Source organism: Mugil cephalus, chromosome 5 (genome assembly GCF_022458985.1).
Source record: "Mugil cephalus isolate CIBA_MC_2020 chromosome 5, CIBA_Mcephalus_1.1, whole genome shotgun sequence".
NCBI lineage: Eukaryota > Metazoa > Chordata > Actinopteri > Mugiliformes > Mugilidae > Mugil > Mugil cephalus.
In genome coordinates, this window is record NC_061774.1 from 21,222,607 (window position 1) to 21,237,773 (window position 15,167).

At 41.8% G+C, this 15,167-nt stretch overlaps 1 protein-coding gene across 1 annotated transcript in view; it reads right to left on the reverse strand.

The window, feature by feature from the left end:
• The window catches only part of il1rapl2 (interleukin 1 receptor accessory protein-like 2), a 364,605-nt gene that overhangs the window by 49,983 nt on the left and 299,455 nt on the right, over positions 1-15,167 (reverse strand). Inside the window, exon 7 of the mRNA XM_047585925.1 lies at positions 10,617-10,691. Coding sequence (XP_047441881.1) covers positions 10,617-10,691 — 75 coding nt within the window. The remainder of the gene's footprint in view (positions 1-10,616; positions 10,692-15,167) is intronic.

The following is a 15,167-nucleotide window of genomic DNA, read 5'->3' on the forward strand; positions in this document are numbered from 1 at the left end:
TCGCTTTTCTCACTTGTGTGAAGTGGGAAAGGCTCAGGTGGACAAGAGGTGATATACCTTTTTTTTTTGTGTGTGTGCCTCTGGGTTTCCAGACATGACTGTATGAAATTATTATGTGTGGTTAATGTCACAGCTTTTCTCCCTGTGCGGTGGTGTAATAGCGGGATAAATACTGATGGGATGGAAGATCATTAGACAACAGACACGGACAACTGAGGCTGGAAGTGCATCAAATTATTAGAAATTAACTGTCTGTGATGTCACGATCTCTATGACAGTACATCCGTCCAATTCTCACCACATGTTTCATACAAAACACTTTCTTTCTTTTTTTTTTTTTTTTTAATTCGGGCCTTTCTGGGTGGAGTTTGCATGTCCTCCCTGTGTCTGTGTGGGTTTTCTGATTGAATGTTTGTTTGTCTCTGTGTTAGCCCTGCGATAGACTGGAGACTTGTCCAGGGTGTACCCCGCCTCTCGATGAGACGTGACATTACAGTGTTGTAAAGGACCAGTGCTACATTCTGTACATTTGTTATTAGCCTGGTGTGTTATTAGCCAGATTTAATTCCTATCACAGTAACAGGTTATTTAGACTTCATTATGAGGGGTGTTTCCACGAATATAGAGAAAAAATGCATGAAGATGTACAACCAATCAGATTCAACTCCATGATTCTCAGCTGACTGTGTCGCTGTGATTCTAGCAATTTGTGGGCAGAGGAAGTTAGGTTGGCTTCCAGGCTGTATTATACATATTATATGTGTACCAACCATAGACCGTATATAAATATGGACAACGTGTCTCCACTTTCTGGCATTAGCATTTTTGTTTAATTAATGCTGCATTCTCCTCTACCTCCACCAGTCACAAATGTTGGATTATACACTGTATTTACCTATTTATATTTTTCTACTCTCACAATCCCATGGAGTGCCTTACGCAGTTTACGCACCTAAAACTAAACTTCTCCAAAATTGACACTTGAGCTAACTAAAAGTGACAGAAATCATCCTTAAAAAAATATTTGACGTGTGCTTTAGCGTTTTAGTTTAGTTTAGTTGTTTTAGTTTCCCATCCACTAACATGCAGGGGGTGGAGCTTATGACCTATACTGCAGCCAGTCACCAGGGGGAGCTCTACCCGCTTCTGCCTCACGTTTGAGGAGCTGTTCTGCCGTCCATCTTTATTACGTGTTATGGTACCAACACACTTAACCAGCTGGTGGAAGAATTTATATCCACAGAGGTAAGTTGTTACTTTTTGTATTTATGACTGTTATGCTGCTGCCTGCCTTTGAGATTTTGTCCTGGTTAAATGACGTTTAAATACATATAAATATTTTGATCATTGCTAAATATCTCTTATCACACCTTTCGTTGAACTGTAGGTGGAAACCAACTACTGGTATTGTTTAAGCTCAGCAAAGTCATTTCATTCACAACAGGAGACACGCTACACGTTACAAACACAATCTTAGCCAGTACTCGACATGGGGCAACACTACAAATGGCTGCTAAGATCTTCTCTGACTCACTGCCACACACTTAAACCCGTGACCTTATTGCCCACTACTCCACACCTGCCTTCCTGCTGTTATTTTTCCCTGCAGGAACACAGTCAAACAGGTGTGTTATCCGACCATCCCACCCCAGTCGCACACACATTTCTCCTCCTCATCATCTTTTCTGTCTCCTTTTTCTCTACCAGCCCCTCCTTCTCCATCAAGGTTGCAAACAAAGGCTGATTACCATATTCATGAGTCCCCCAGATGACGAATGAAAGCGGGGGGAAAGAAAGAAGAAAGAAATCCATTTTTTTTTATCGCGCTTTCATCGCACATTGATCATCCTTTCACCTGCAATTATTTTCTCAATCCCTTTGATGCTCTTCCTCCTCCTTCACCGCTTTCATTTTCCCTCTATTTTCCCTGGTCTGTCCGTCAACAGCTTGTTTATATCAAGGCGGCAAGACAGATGTGTGTCAGCGTCTGTGTGTATATGTGCGCTGGCACATCATGACACTGATGGAAAGGCTAAACACCTTGTACTGTATTATGTAATCTGATATTTTCTGTCTCGTGTGTGTGTATGGTGAATAAATGGAGAGATTGATGAAGACAGCAATGGGGTGTATGTGTGCTGACAGTGATAGAGAGGCAACTTATACTCCCACAATATAATACCCCAATTGGCAGGTGTGCGTTTGTGTCTGTGTGACCTTGACCAGCCTTCCTTCCTTCCTTGATACCTAGCTTCCTAAATATGTCCCTTCTCACTTCTGTGTTGCTGCTTTTCTTTTCCCTATCAACCTGTCCTCATCCACTCCTGCTGTTCCTAACTGACCATTTTTTGAACCCGTTCTGTGAGCGGAAAAGCTACGGATTATACTTGACACACTGTAAAACCACAGGTCTTAACACTATAAATCTCACCAGGTTACATTCATGAGTTATAGATGGTATAAACAACACTCACTCATGCAGTATGTTCCCGCTAAACAGAAGCTGTATAGAAAATACACACCCGAAAAACTCCAGTAAAAAGAAAAATAGGTGCGAGATAGCTAAACAAAATAAAAATGAATAAAAAATAAGTAAATAAATAAATAAAATAAGACAGATAAGCCAAAATACAACAAAAATAAAATAAAATATAAGTATTGTTGGCAGGTATGGCAAGAAATGAGATGCATAGTTTAGTATTAAACTGAGTTTCACTGTTCTTCTATAACACACTTTTACATTGCATTTAGCGTTAATTTCTAATATCCTGTAATATCCTGATCAGCCACAACAATAAAACTACTGACAGGATAAGTAAATAATATTGACTACCTTGTGACCATGGCAAAGGTTTAGAAGCAACTCAAAAAACATGAAGAACAGCTTCAAGGTGTTGACCTGGCCCCTCAGAATTCACTAGATCCCAAATTGATTAAGAATCTGTGGGATGATCCACAGAGGCCCCTCCCCTCAACCCATAGGACCCAAAGGCCCCCACTAACAACATCCTGTTTCCAAACGCCACAGGACACCATAAAGATCATATCTATTCTCTGATGAATCACAACTGTTTTGGAGGGAGAAGGGAGACCTACACAGTATTAGGCATATACTGGTCGTAATGTTATGCCTGATTGGTGTTAAGTTGTATATATCTTTTCGTCCTCCCCATTCTGACACTTCTGATCTCTATATTGGTTGCTCATTTGTCCGTTTCATGTTCACCCTTCTTTATTCTTTCCTTCTGTCACTATTCAGTTCTCCTTTCACTGTTTGCTCCGTTGATCATTTACCTCTGCGTTCTCTTATAGTTCATTTCATTCTTTTTTTTTTTATTTTTTTTTATTACACAGCTCAGAATGACTAACGGCTGCAAATGCAACCAGGCCCTCTCTCTCATGGACGGAAAAACCTGAAATATCGTTTCATCCCACACCCACCTCGTGTTACCTCCCTGCAACAGTTTGAAAGTGGAATAAAGACACGATGCATCATCGCTTTAATGCACGTGAACGAAAAGCGCGAATAAGCTGAACGAGAAAGACAAAAGGGACGGTTAGAGATATAGAGAGCGGCGGAGGGAGGACAGGCAGATGGAAGGGAACCGAGATAGAGGCAGACACCTCGCAGGGGAAGAGGTAGACAGACGTAGAGAGATAAATACGAAGGGGGGAGAAAAAAAGATAGACGGAGAAAGAGAGACAAGAACAGAGAGGAAAAAGACAGAAACCCTGCGCTCTTATCTCGCCCAGCCTTTCACAGGAAACCTCACACTGGCATCTAATACTCCTCTGTATGTGTGACCCGTATCAGAGAGCAAGACTGCTTTGTGGAGCTGTACGGTCTCGACTTAGCCCGAAACTAATGAAAATATCCATTATTTATATTAATCAGTGTAGGATTCTCTTACTAGCATGCGTGGAGTCTGGTCTATCTGGGTCGTGGTCTCTGTGGCAGCCCTCCCTGTAGCCTCAGGCTGTGGCACCTCTCGGTGTGGATGGCCCCCCAGGTGGTTTTTCCTCACCTGCATCCTCAGTGTCCTGCCATGTTATTGGATTTCCTACCGTGCTGTGAATGTGTGCGGGCCTACATGTGGGGTTGGTTTTATTTTATGCATTTTTATTATTTTATTTCATTTATCTATCTGAAACACTTGGCGATGCATTTTGTATGAGAAGTGCTATATAAACAGAGCTTGATTTGATTTAATTTGATGTCAGTGAGTGCGAACGCAAAGAATACTTTTATTCTAAGCTGGGTAATGGTTAGGTTTATGAATATTTTTAGGCCAGAAGAAGTGTTTTCATGTTACCATCATGTATAGAAATACGTTGGCTTTTTCTTAATATAAGTTCAACATCAATGAGGCTATTCAGTCCATATAACGCCAAACATACACAGTATGCATATATGTGCACGTCAGCGTGCACTAGCCTGGAATCATGAGATGGCATGTGAACACCATCACACTGATAGTTTATGTCACATATGCATTTTTTCTACATGCCACTTCTCACCATGTACAGTAGCCTCGAGGAAGGACCACTTACTCCTAACACCATCCTCCATCTTGTGTTCATGTTAAGCTTTCAAGCCAGTTTTAACTCTAAATCTTGAAATGACAATTTACAAATACGCCGCAATGATGATAGATTATTTTTTCCATGATATCACCTCATTGTTTCCTTTTCTTTACTGCCATTCCAGTTTTTAGAGAGATATACAGATAGATAAATTGAGCCAGTGAAGGACACTGTTGTCACTGTTCAGTTTAATTACATGTAGGTGTAAAGTTTATGGTTTAAAATAGACCTTTTCCCAATGTTTAACAAATGTTACAAGACGAACCCTAAGAATTGAACTTTTTGGCATCAGTATCGCACACAGACACTAAAAAAAATCTTCTTTCGCCTTGATTTTTTTCTTTAAAGTCAGGCTTTTGCTTATTTCCCTATATTCCATTGGGCACACCTTTCCATCCGAGAAATTTGTTCCCGCTCCCAAGGCTGCAAAGACACATCATCTGAGCAGAACGTTTTTTTCTCGTGTGGTGTCCGAAAACAAAGCAGGTTAATGCACAAACACAGAAATGCCACTCCATGAGCTCCCTCATTCTAAGCATGTAATAAAACGGACAAAACAGAAATAAAACCCAACAAAGCTAAGTCTGTTTTAGTTGTAGCAGTACAAGTTGGCATCGTTATTGCCCCATATTTGAACTCATTGTGTTTAACCAGATAGATCCTGGTTCTGGTTAAAGAGCCTCCAAGGTGGAAAAGGTTCAGACTGATCTTTAGACATCTGCTATGACAGGCCAGGTATAGGCACATACTCAGGTGTTGTACACGAGCTAAGAGAGCAGGCAATGACAAGTAGATGGATTGATGGAAACAGGAAACCACAGATAACTTTTTGGATGGAGGAAGAGACCGTTAGACAGACGACAACAACTTTTGACAGACAAGCAATTAGCTGGGCTCCAGTGACTTAAAATATGACTGACATTTAGGTCTGAAAGCACTAGTTAGACAAATCACTGAGAGTAGACGATGAACCCAAATAATTAGTTGAGCTTGTGAGGAACTGAAGGGACATTTTACATGATTAGTTATTTTGTGAAACTTGTCCTCAGAGCTTCTCATGTGCTAGTTTCTGTACACATTCATCCTGTTTTATTTTCTTCTACTTTCTCTACTACGTTTATCTCTTAGTGTGTCTGTGACGTTGCTCAGTTAAGTCGTATTTCAACATTTTTGTAATACAAGACTATTTTTTTTGTTTGTTTCGCAAATGCATTGGTATTTCCACTGATATTGTAACAGTAAGTCAAAAAATTACTTAGGCAATTACGCTATTAGGCTAACAATATGGACATTCATAGCAACATGAATAGTCACAAACCACAAACTCCAACAGGAGTATTGCACCAAAGAAATAAAACCTAGGAGTCCAGTCGCCCTTGTTTCAGCGTTTTTTGGGGGGGATATACTGTGAACTTGATGACTGAGACCCTTCACACACAAAAACACCCAAACAGACTTATTGTCCAGAGGGTGTCTGTGTCCTTTAGCTGTGGAGGGAACTCAGCAGGAGTCCTAACAAATGCTGGTGTTGACGTGTTTGACCGCTGTGGGGACGAAGGACACACAAGCAGGTGTAGCAATCTCTGGCTCAAGGAGTGAGCTAAGGAATGTTTAGATGAGGTGAAAAACCAGAAGAGCTTTCTATGTGCCGCCTTCAGATTGTTTCAGCTTCGCTTTCTTTCATCACGCCCATCTCCGTAAGCAACTGAACAGCCAGTCAGAGCGCTCTCTTCAACACGCTGAATTGTCTGGAAAGCTACATCTAACATTTCTAGACGTGTTTATTAAGGTGGAATAGTTGTTGTTGTCCTAGAGCGGGACCCCCTGCACAAAAACACAATGCATTATCCCTCAGTTAACAATACAAAAAAGTTGTCCTATGTATCTGTCATCTAAATAATTTACATTTCGCAGTTTGTAAACAATGTGATGTTTTTTGAGGGGCGGGGCTTAACTGGATGCAAAACATCACAAACACTGTAGCTTGTAAACGGCGGCTAGCATATTTCAATGGACTGTTTTGGCACAAATGGATGAGGAAAGCACATATTTTAGGGTCTATAAATACTACTCCCTGAGACCGTGTGTGTTATTTTAAAGTTGACTCAGACTGATGGGACTACATTCACTGACCCCTACACTCTTACTCACTGGATGGACGATTTGACCAAAGAAAACTAAGGGGACGAAGTCCGGTCTATTTTTATTAAGTGAAGCCTTTTCAACAAAGATATTACAAGAAGTAAGTAGAACCACTGTGGAGGATACTGTAGCAAATGTAATTTCTGCTTCAGCACCTGTGAAACATGCAACTAACGTTGCGTTAGCTTGCAGTTAGCATTAGCAGTAATATGTAAAAAAGATCCCCCAACTAAGGATTAACTTAACGTGATTTCAGTCACGATTTAGTCTAACCCATGACGCTCCAATCCTTTCTTTTAATTGCACATGCCAAACCAAAGTTGTCTACGACTGGCAGTGGCTGGTATGTGATGAAGCTTCAAGTTAGTGTTTTTGTTTTTTCGGTTTTAGCACCACAGATACAGCAAGTCAACATTTCCGTGGTTTAAAGTGACAGTGTTTGTCTCAAGCTTCCCTCTGTTCTGCCTCCAATTAACATTGTGATGTCACAGTGACGTAAAACATGAAGGGCTCTATTGTCTATTTTCAATTTGAAAAAATGCAAGTCATTGCTTACACTATTATATTCTAATTGTGATTACTTCATTATTATTACTATTATTTTGACTTATTTTAAGTGCAATCGAGTTACTGTGACCAGCAATTCGCCTTTTGGACGAATAAAGTCCAGGTCTTAATCTCTCATAGGTGTTCGTACTCACTGATAGTGTTGTGTTAACATTCTGAGAGTAGAGTATTAATTCAGTGATGTGAATGACTCCTCAAGCGCCATTAGCTTTTCTGGCTTTAGTTAAAAAAAATAAAAAAATACTTCTATCAAAAATCAATCTTTAATTATGAGCTCCTTTTGTCTGCTTATTGCCTGTAGACCACATCAGTATAATAACAGAGAGCATAATGAATTGTGTTTATAACCCACAGCATTGTGGGATAATGAGCAAAGTGGTGGTAGTGGGGGCGTGGGTGGGTGGGTGAGGGAGGGGGGGGGGGGGGGATTGTAGAGGGGGTCATGCAGGGTGGCAGAGACAGAGAAATAAAAGAAATTGCTATGAAACAAATGAGCGACAAAGAGGAGAAGACGGTAATAAAGGGATGAAAAGGAGGACAAAAATTAAAACGAGTGAACAGAAAGAAGGGTGAAGGAGGGGGTGAAACAAAAAAAAATAACAACATAACTGTGGCTGCTGATGTAAATCTCCCCCAGGTTAAAACAAGATGATAATTAAAAATGTACCGCAGGGTCACACTGTGGCTGTGTATGCGTGTGTGTGAGACTGTGTACAGTTTCCGTGTCTTACTGTGTGGCCTTTTTTCTTTCTTCTTTAAGTGTGTGTGTGCGTGTGTGTGTGTGCATGGCGGGGCTGTGAATGCAGTGCCCATTAAAAGGTGTCCCTGCTGCAATCAGTGTACGGAGGCCTGAGGGCCTATTTGTTACTACATCAATCTGGAGTTAATGGAAACACACAAACCTTGCGCATGCATCCAAACACATTTCTGCCTACAGTGCTAACATTGTCAGAGAGACCGCCGAACAGCAGGACACGCAGATGCATGCACGCACTTACGCACTAAAACGCACACATACACACAGCCGACAGGGAAAGCAGCCAACCGGGCCAACCTCAGAAAACGACACACACTGTTTATTACACAAGAAAACCCTAATGAGATCCCTGCAATGTTTAATTCTTGTCTCTTTATTTATCCAACCCTTCTTCTTCTTACCTGGGCAGCTTACAGTGTTTTCATTCACATTCCTCCATAACTTCCTCTTGTCTTTGTAATAGAGCCAGTGGTGCTGAAACAACCTTTTTCAGACGTGTAAGTTGCCAAAAAAAAAAACAACTTTTACTCTAAATCTCAAAATCCTCCAGTGAAGATGAGTCAAAGTGAGAAGTCTCAGTTTGAAAATGTCATGGGCCTGACTCTCAGCCAGGTTTCATCAGCAGATAAGGATCCTGTGTGGGCTCTGCAAATGTTTTAGCGCAAACTAAAACGGGCTGCGAACATATCTGCACACAAGTCAGCGTTAATAGCTGACTGGAGGAGATAACAGAACAAAGAAAAAAGAAAAAAAAAACGCCGCATGACCGGAATGGATAGAGTGCACACCGACAGAGAGCAGGAGGCCTGCAGAGTGTTCACAGATCTTTCAATTATTCAGCCCAAGACACTAAATCTCTGACAGTTCGGCGACCGCTGTTCTGTGGCCACACCTGACCCCTTGACTTTTCTACAGGTGGAGGATGTGACCGTTCAGGGTCCAGTCAAGTATCTCTTTACCATCTTCACAGGAAATGTAGCAGCTGTTGAGGTGATTTGGGTGAAGTGGCCACAGTCAGGATCACCATGTAGCACTGACCCAAAACATGTTTTTGTCAATAAAACAAAGGAATAGTAAAGAAAAAGTTCTCCTCTGCGGTCTGTGAATGATTCACTGTGGGAATCATATTGCAGGGAATCAGGTCAACATTTGATAGCACCACAATTCATAATCTATGGTGAAAACAAACTGAACCAAGGCAACTGGACTTGTAGAGTGTCTCTAAGATGTTTCTCCAACCGACCAGGTAGTTCTGTAGCCTTAGCGTAGGGAGGTGGTGTCTCCAAAGAACTCTGTCCTTACACATGATCATAGCAATTTTGAGGAGGTGCATAGCTGCCACAAAATTCTGGAAAAACTCTGCAACGCAACTGCAGTTATGATTGATTATTTGACTTCTGTACATCGACAGTCTCATGTGGCACCGTTTTCTTTTTTTTGTCTGGTGTAAAACCTGCGTTATGTCCAGTGCATTGTTGGTCGAAGTATAAGGGTACCTAAGTGCAAGTATGACAACATTCTGGGAACCTGGATGGTCAAAAAAAAAGGAAGTTGATGCATAGTCTCACTGCCACTGCTCTTCATCTTGAATACCTGATACCAAAAAGTGTTTAAACTTGCAAACAATAAACATGATGCCACACAGATGTAACTTAACACAAGTGTCACAATATCACTACTATCACTAAACACTGTTATCATGTCTTTTGGGTTGATTTATCCGTCTCTACGTATCCTGTACTGTAAAATGTAGCAGATACTGTTAGCTTGCCTCGATGGATTAGCTAAATATGCACATAGTGTCCACCTGCAAGTAAAAAAAAATTATACTGTGAATGATATTCACAATGGCATCTGATGCCAGATTATTTTTTATTATAGCAACTGAACCAATGTAACTGCATGGAATAATACTATCTCATGGTGGACCTATTCGTTCACACTTGTATCACAAGGTAAACGAAAAATGTCCATCTATTTAAGACTTTCAAAGCACATTTTAAGTGTTAATTAAAACTTACAATGCAGAGTTGTATGCAGGAGGCTTTTAATGCCTAGCAACAAGTAAGATTCCAGGTATAAAGAGCAGGTATTCGTTTATACCCAGGAAAAGAAAAGTAAATTTAAATCAATTTGGCCAAACCTGTGCACATGTGAGGAATTAGTTTTCTGCATTTAACCCATTTATTCACACACACAAAGAGCTGTAAGCACACTTTTGAGCATTGGGCAGACTTACTAGTGGCACCTGGGGAGCAGTTTAAGGGTTGACTCGATCTCACTTGAATTCGAGTCAGTGACCTGACAGGCTAAAACCCACTTTTCTAGCCACTAATCCACAGGTCTAGTAATAGAGGGTCAAGGAAGGGTGAGCTGAAGAGCCACTGATGTTTCGTGACAGGGAAAAACTGAAGATGTGTCCCAGTGGGAGACACTGTGACGAAGAAACACCAGAGCAATGAGCACTTTGCACCAATGATGGATCCACCATTTTAAAAATGAGGACCTTAAGGATTACCACTTTAACCCAAGGATAAAGAAATCGAGCCAAGGTGTTGTCCCTTACCAGGTGTGATTTCAATCACCGTGTCTTGTCTCGCTGGGGGGAAAAGGACCTTGGGAGGCTGAGTGGTCTGGAGAGCTGCAAGAAGGAAAAAGAGAGGGAGAGAAATACAAAGGAAAGGTTAATGAGCTTTGTCTGGTGGTCATGATATCACCATATTACGAACTCCCAGACAAAAAGACAAAAGGGAAGGGATCCTAACCAAGGATTAGGATTGTCTGACTGGTTTGAGTAGAGAAAATGTCAAGCTTTTTTTTCTTTTCTTTTTTTAAAAAAAGGGCAAATATTGAGTTTCTGTATGTGGGGGGGAAATAAAGGTTTTCATGGACACCTGAACTACACAGCTACAGTGTAGCTGCAGAGCTACCCAGCACAATGTTTTGTTAGGAAAAGCCCAGAGGGAGAGCTGATCCTTGCCCTACCAATTGATCACTGGTCCGCAGCATGACAAAGCCAAACATAAAGAGAGTGGACCTCATTGACTGTCACACCTGCTCGATGCCGTCCCGGCCAAAGAGGCAGCTCAGAGCGCAACTTGTCTCACCTCGTGATTTCTTTTCTGTCTCGGTGCAAACAAACCTGTTGACTGACTGCCTTTGTTCTCTGATGACCGGCAACAATCTCTGCCTTCACCCGAAGCACCTTTCAATTTCACCTCGCTGGACTCTCTCTGAAAACCAATGCCGTCCAGTGCCATTTCCCTCACTACGACCAAGTGTCTAACAATCCTCTGCAGTATTTCACCATTTTCTCATTCTTCTCTGAAGGCAACCCTATACCATAAGGAATAGGTCCTGAGTCGGAGATTGAGAAGTTGATTTCTGGAATTGACCAATCGGCAGATCAACATATTCTAATATGAAACGAGACAAGGAGTCAGAATGTGTGAATGACAGGTACAGATCAGGTGAAGTGACACTGAGAAAGAGAAAAGATGATGTGCTTTAGGGTCAAGCATCACACAAACAAAAAACTACACTCTTTTTGGCTAGTGTGGTCCCAGAAAAGGAAAAAAATGTGTACAGAAAAAAATCTCTAACAATCTTAAATGGCAGTACTGTATTAAGATTTTTTTCCAAAGTGCTTTACAGGCGGTGTTCACATATAGCTCAGAGTAACAGAAAGTTTGCCCAAGGACACTGACATGCGGGCAGCAGGAGGCAGGATCCAACTAAGCTGGAATATCATAAAGATAAAAGTATACTACTTACTGGTTCCCCTCGTTAAGCTTAAGAAATCAGACAGTTGTGGTGCATAGGATGTATTCTGTTGTCACGTCTTTGCTGCCAAACTGTGCTTAAGCAACAAGATAAAGGTTGGAGTCATTAAATGTGAAAACACAGGCTTTAGTCACAGGGAGGCGCAGCGCTCTGTGTTCTGACAAAGATGAGTCACTGTCCCCCAGTGTTTTCCATTCAAATATGTGTTTGCTGGTAATATTATTTTCTGTATCCATCAGACACTAACAACCAGAACAACGGAGCCGAGTGGAGTCCTCCTGAACCCTAAAACAGTTTAATAACGCTGACTTTTAGAGAAACTTTACTTTGCCACGTTGGACTCGATGCTCTTTGTGTGACTTTTTCAAAGTGACAAGACGATTCTACATGGAATAATTTAGCATTTTCTTTTCTTTTCTTTTCTACTTCAGCCCCCCCCCACCCAACAATTCCTTCAATCCTTCTATCACTCCATCCCTCTATCTGTTTCTCTGACAAGACTGATCGTTCCATTTGCATTCTGAACGTTCTGCTGCGCCCTTTTAAGATTAATGAGACAACCCTTCACCTAGACCTACTCCTCTCTCCATCCTCTGTCCTCTTTTCTCCCCCTTTCCTTCCTTCCCCTCCCCTCCATGCACTATATCCTCATCACTTTGCTCCACATTACAGGAATCGCAGCAGTTTTGCAGATTCCTTTTCTGATTTTTATTTATTTATTTTTTTACCATTCACCATGAGAATGTTTTTAATTCAGTGATGGAAACACACTGCAGAGCGACCGTCGCTTTTGCAGCGTTTACACGGGTGTATTCACCTGGTCTTTTGGTGACTCATTGTGAACTTGGCTGCGTCAAAGTAAGAAGGAGACACAGTAGGAGTTGTGTCATAGTGATTAAGTAGTGGTGCAGTGCGTCTCTCCTCCGTATATATACACCTGGAAGATAATCCTCAAAAGTCTGCAATACCTTTGTGTTGACTCGAGCTACGTTGTCCTTACCGACATAATGATAACATTCAAACGATACACAGCATTATATTCTACCAGTCTATCTCCTCCCGTCATGTAGTTAGACACAGCCATGCTGGCCGTTAAAATGACCAAGAATCAACAGTGGCTACACCGACACCACGAACAATTTAGTCACAAAAAAAACAACTTTGTGGAAGAGAAGGAATATGTGAGTGTCTAGGGCCTGTGTTAACGTGAATAAAAATTAGAATATGAAAAGGTGTGCAGCGTAGATGATAATAACGGGGTTGCTGTTTCCCTAAAGCGCTCAGCTTCAAAGTTACAAAAGCAAGAGCCGTAAGACCTCTGAACTTTTCATAATAGTCGCTCGTGTTAGAAATTACAGGATGTCGAAAGTGTGGGTCTATGCCTACACGTCTGGGCGAAAGGTGCAATCGGTCAGAGGCAGGGGATGACTTTGTCGATAGAGTCGCAGGAAGCAGTGATTCACACTTTCAGGAGCCAGAACTCTTCTTAGTGTAAGTGGTTTTCTGTTTCTCCCTCATCTGAGGAGCCGTGAATATTACACATACTGTAGCTTCACTTTGATTCAGACGAAAGTTGTGCATGCGACAAGACGGAGGTTCTGCGGTCCATTGTAATGTCGATTGCGTGATGCTTAAGTTGATGCTCAAATGGAGAAGTGCAAAGACAGGAAGGAACATGGAAAAGGTCAGAAAGGTAAAGGGTTAAAGATAAGGTACTTGTATCAAGGAAAGGAGCTGCTGAGTGCTTTAGTTTTAGTTTATCCAATCTTCAAATGGCTGCTAGAGATGGGATTTATTAGGACAGGGTTCTGGGCTGAGTGAAGCATCTCCTATAGCTATTCTCCATGAGGTTGACAGTGTGCACAACCTCTTTCATATTAAATGCACCAACACGATGAGCTGCTAATTCTAAAATATTGATCAGCGTAAACAGTGTCTGTTTGTTATCCTGACGACTGCTCTGGAAGTCATCCCCAGCTTATAATCATAGTATTTTTCCTTCAGCCTTTTGTCTGTGAAACGGCTGAAACTGTCTGATGCCTTCATTGTCCGGCTGACAGTCCAAATCCAAAGACATTCAGTTCATAAATCCTCACATTTGCGAAGAAGGCAGCACCACAGCAGCTTTTGTGTGACAAACGATTGCTTAACAAACACTTTCTGATTCATTTTGTGTTGACTGACCAACCAATTACTCACCGAAATGTCAAAAATATTACAGGAATGCCCCATAATAGCAAAAAATGACTGTTTATTGTATTACAGACAGCTTTATGCTTCAATGTCAATCAAGGAAATCTCGTATTTTGTTAGCGCCCTACACTGTCCCAAGCTTTTATACAAAGGTTCTGGTTGTTGGACATGGTTTGTAAATGTGCTGCTAAAACACTAGTTGGCGGCTTGTCAGCTGCACTGAGTTTGAATTATCTTGAGCACTGCAAACAAAGGCGACTAGAACTGAGCTGCTCATGTAGGAGGTGGAGTTAATGGATGTTGAGTCCCAGTGACATCTACATAAAGTCAATCCAATGCAGGAAACGTGTCTGAGTAGACGGGTGGGTAGGAGGATAAAGGATGGATGTGTTCGTCCAGCCACTAAGAGACGTGAAGGAGGAAATGCGCTCAGGACCCGCGGCGGTTGTTGAAGGCTGCATCACCACAATGTGTTGTGCAGAGGTGCACATGAGGTTATAATGTAGGTCACGACGTAGGGCGCAGAGGACACACGCCAATCAAGCATAACATTATGACCACCTTCCCAATATCGTGCCTCAAAAGCAGTTGTGACTCATCAGAGAATAGATGTGGGTCTTCTGAGATTGTCCTGTGGTGTCTGGCAACAAGATGTTGTTAATGGGGGGTATTTTGGTCCTATGGGTTGAGGGAAGGGGTTCCGTGAATCAGGCTTGTTCCAACGTATCCTGCAGATACTTGATCAGTTTGGGGTCTAGTGACTTTGGCGGCCAGATAAACACCTTGTACTGTTCTTCATGTCTTTTTAAGTTGTTCCTGAACTGCTAATGTGTGTCTTTGTCAGGCTTCATCCTGCTGCCATCAAGGAGCGTCATTGCTGTGGGGTGGGGGTGCCTGGTCTGGTCTGGGTGGATGGTCCATATCTAAGTGACATCCACATGGATGCCAGGTTCAAAACTTTTGCAGCAGAACACTGCATTGTCACACAATGGTCAAAGTTGTGAAACCTGTTGTGGAGCATAGATATGTCCTCTTTGTAAAAACTCGCCATCTTGGACCACTGAGCTTCTTCATATTGAACTTACTTTTAAACCATCCTGGACAAAGGGGCACTCACTGTATTTAGTGTTGGACATTGGGT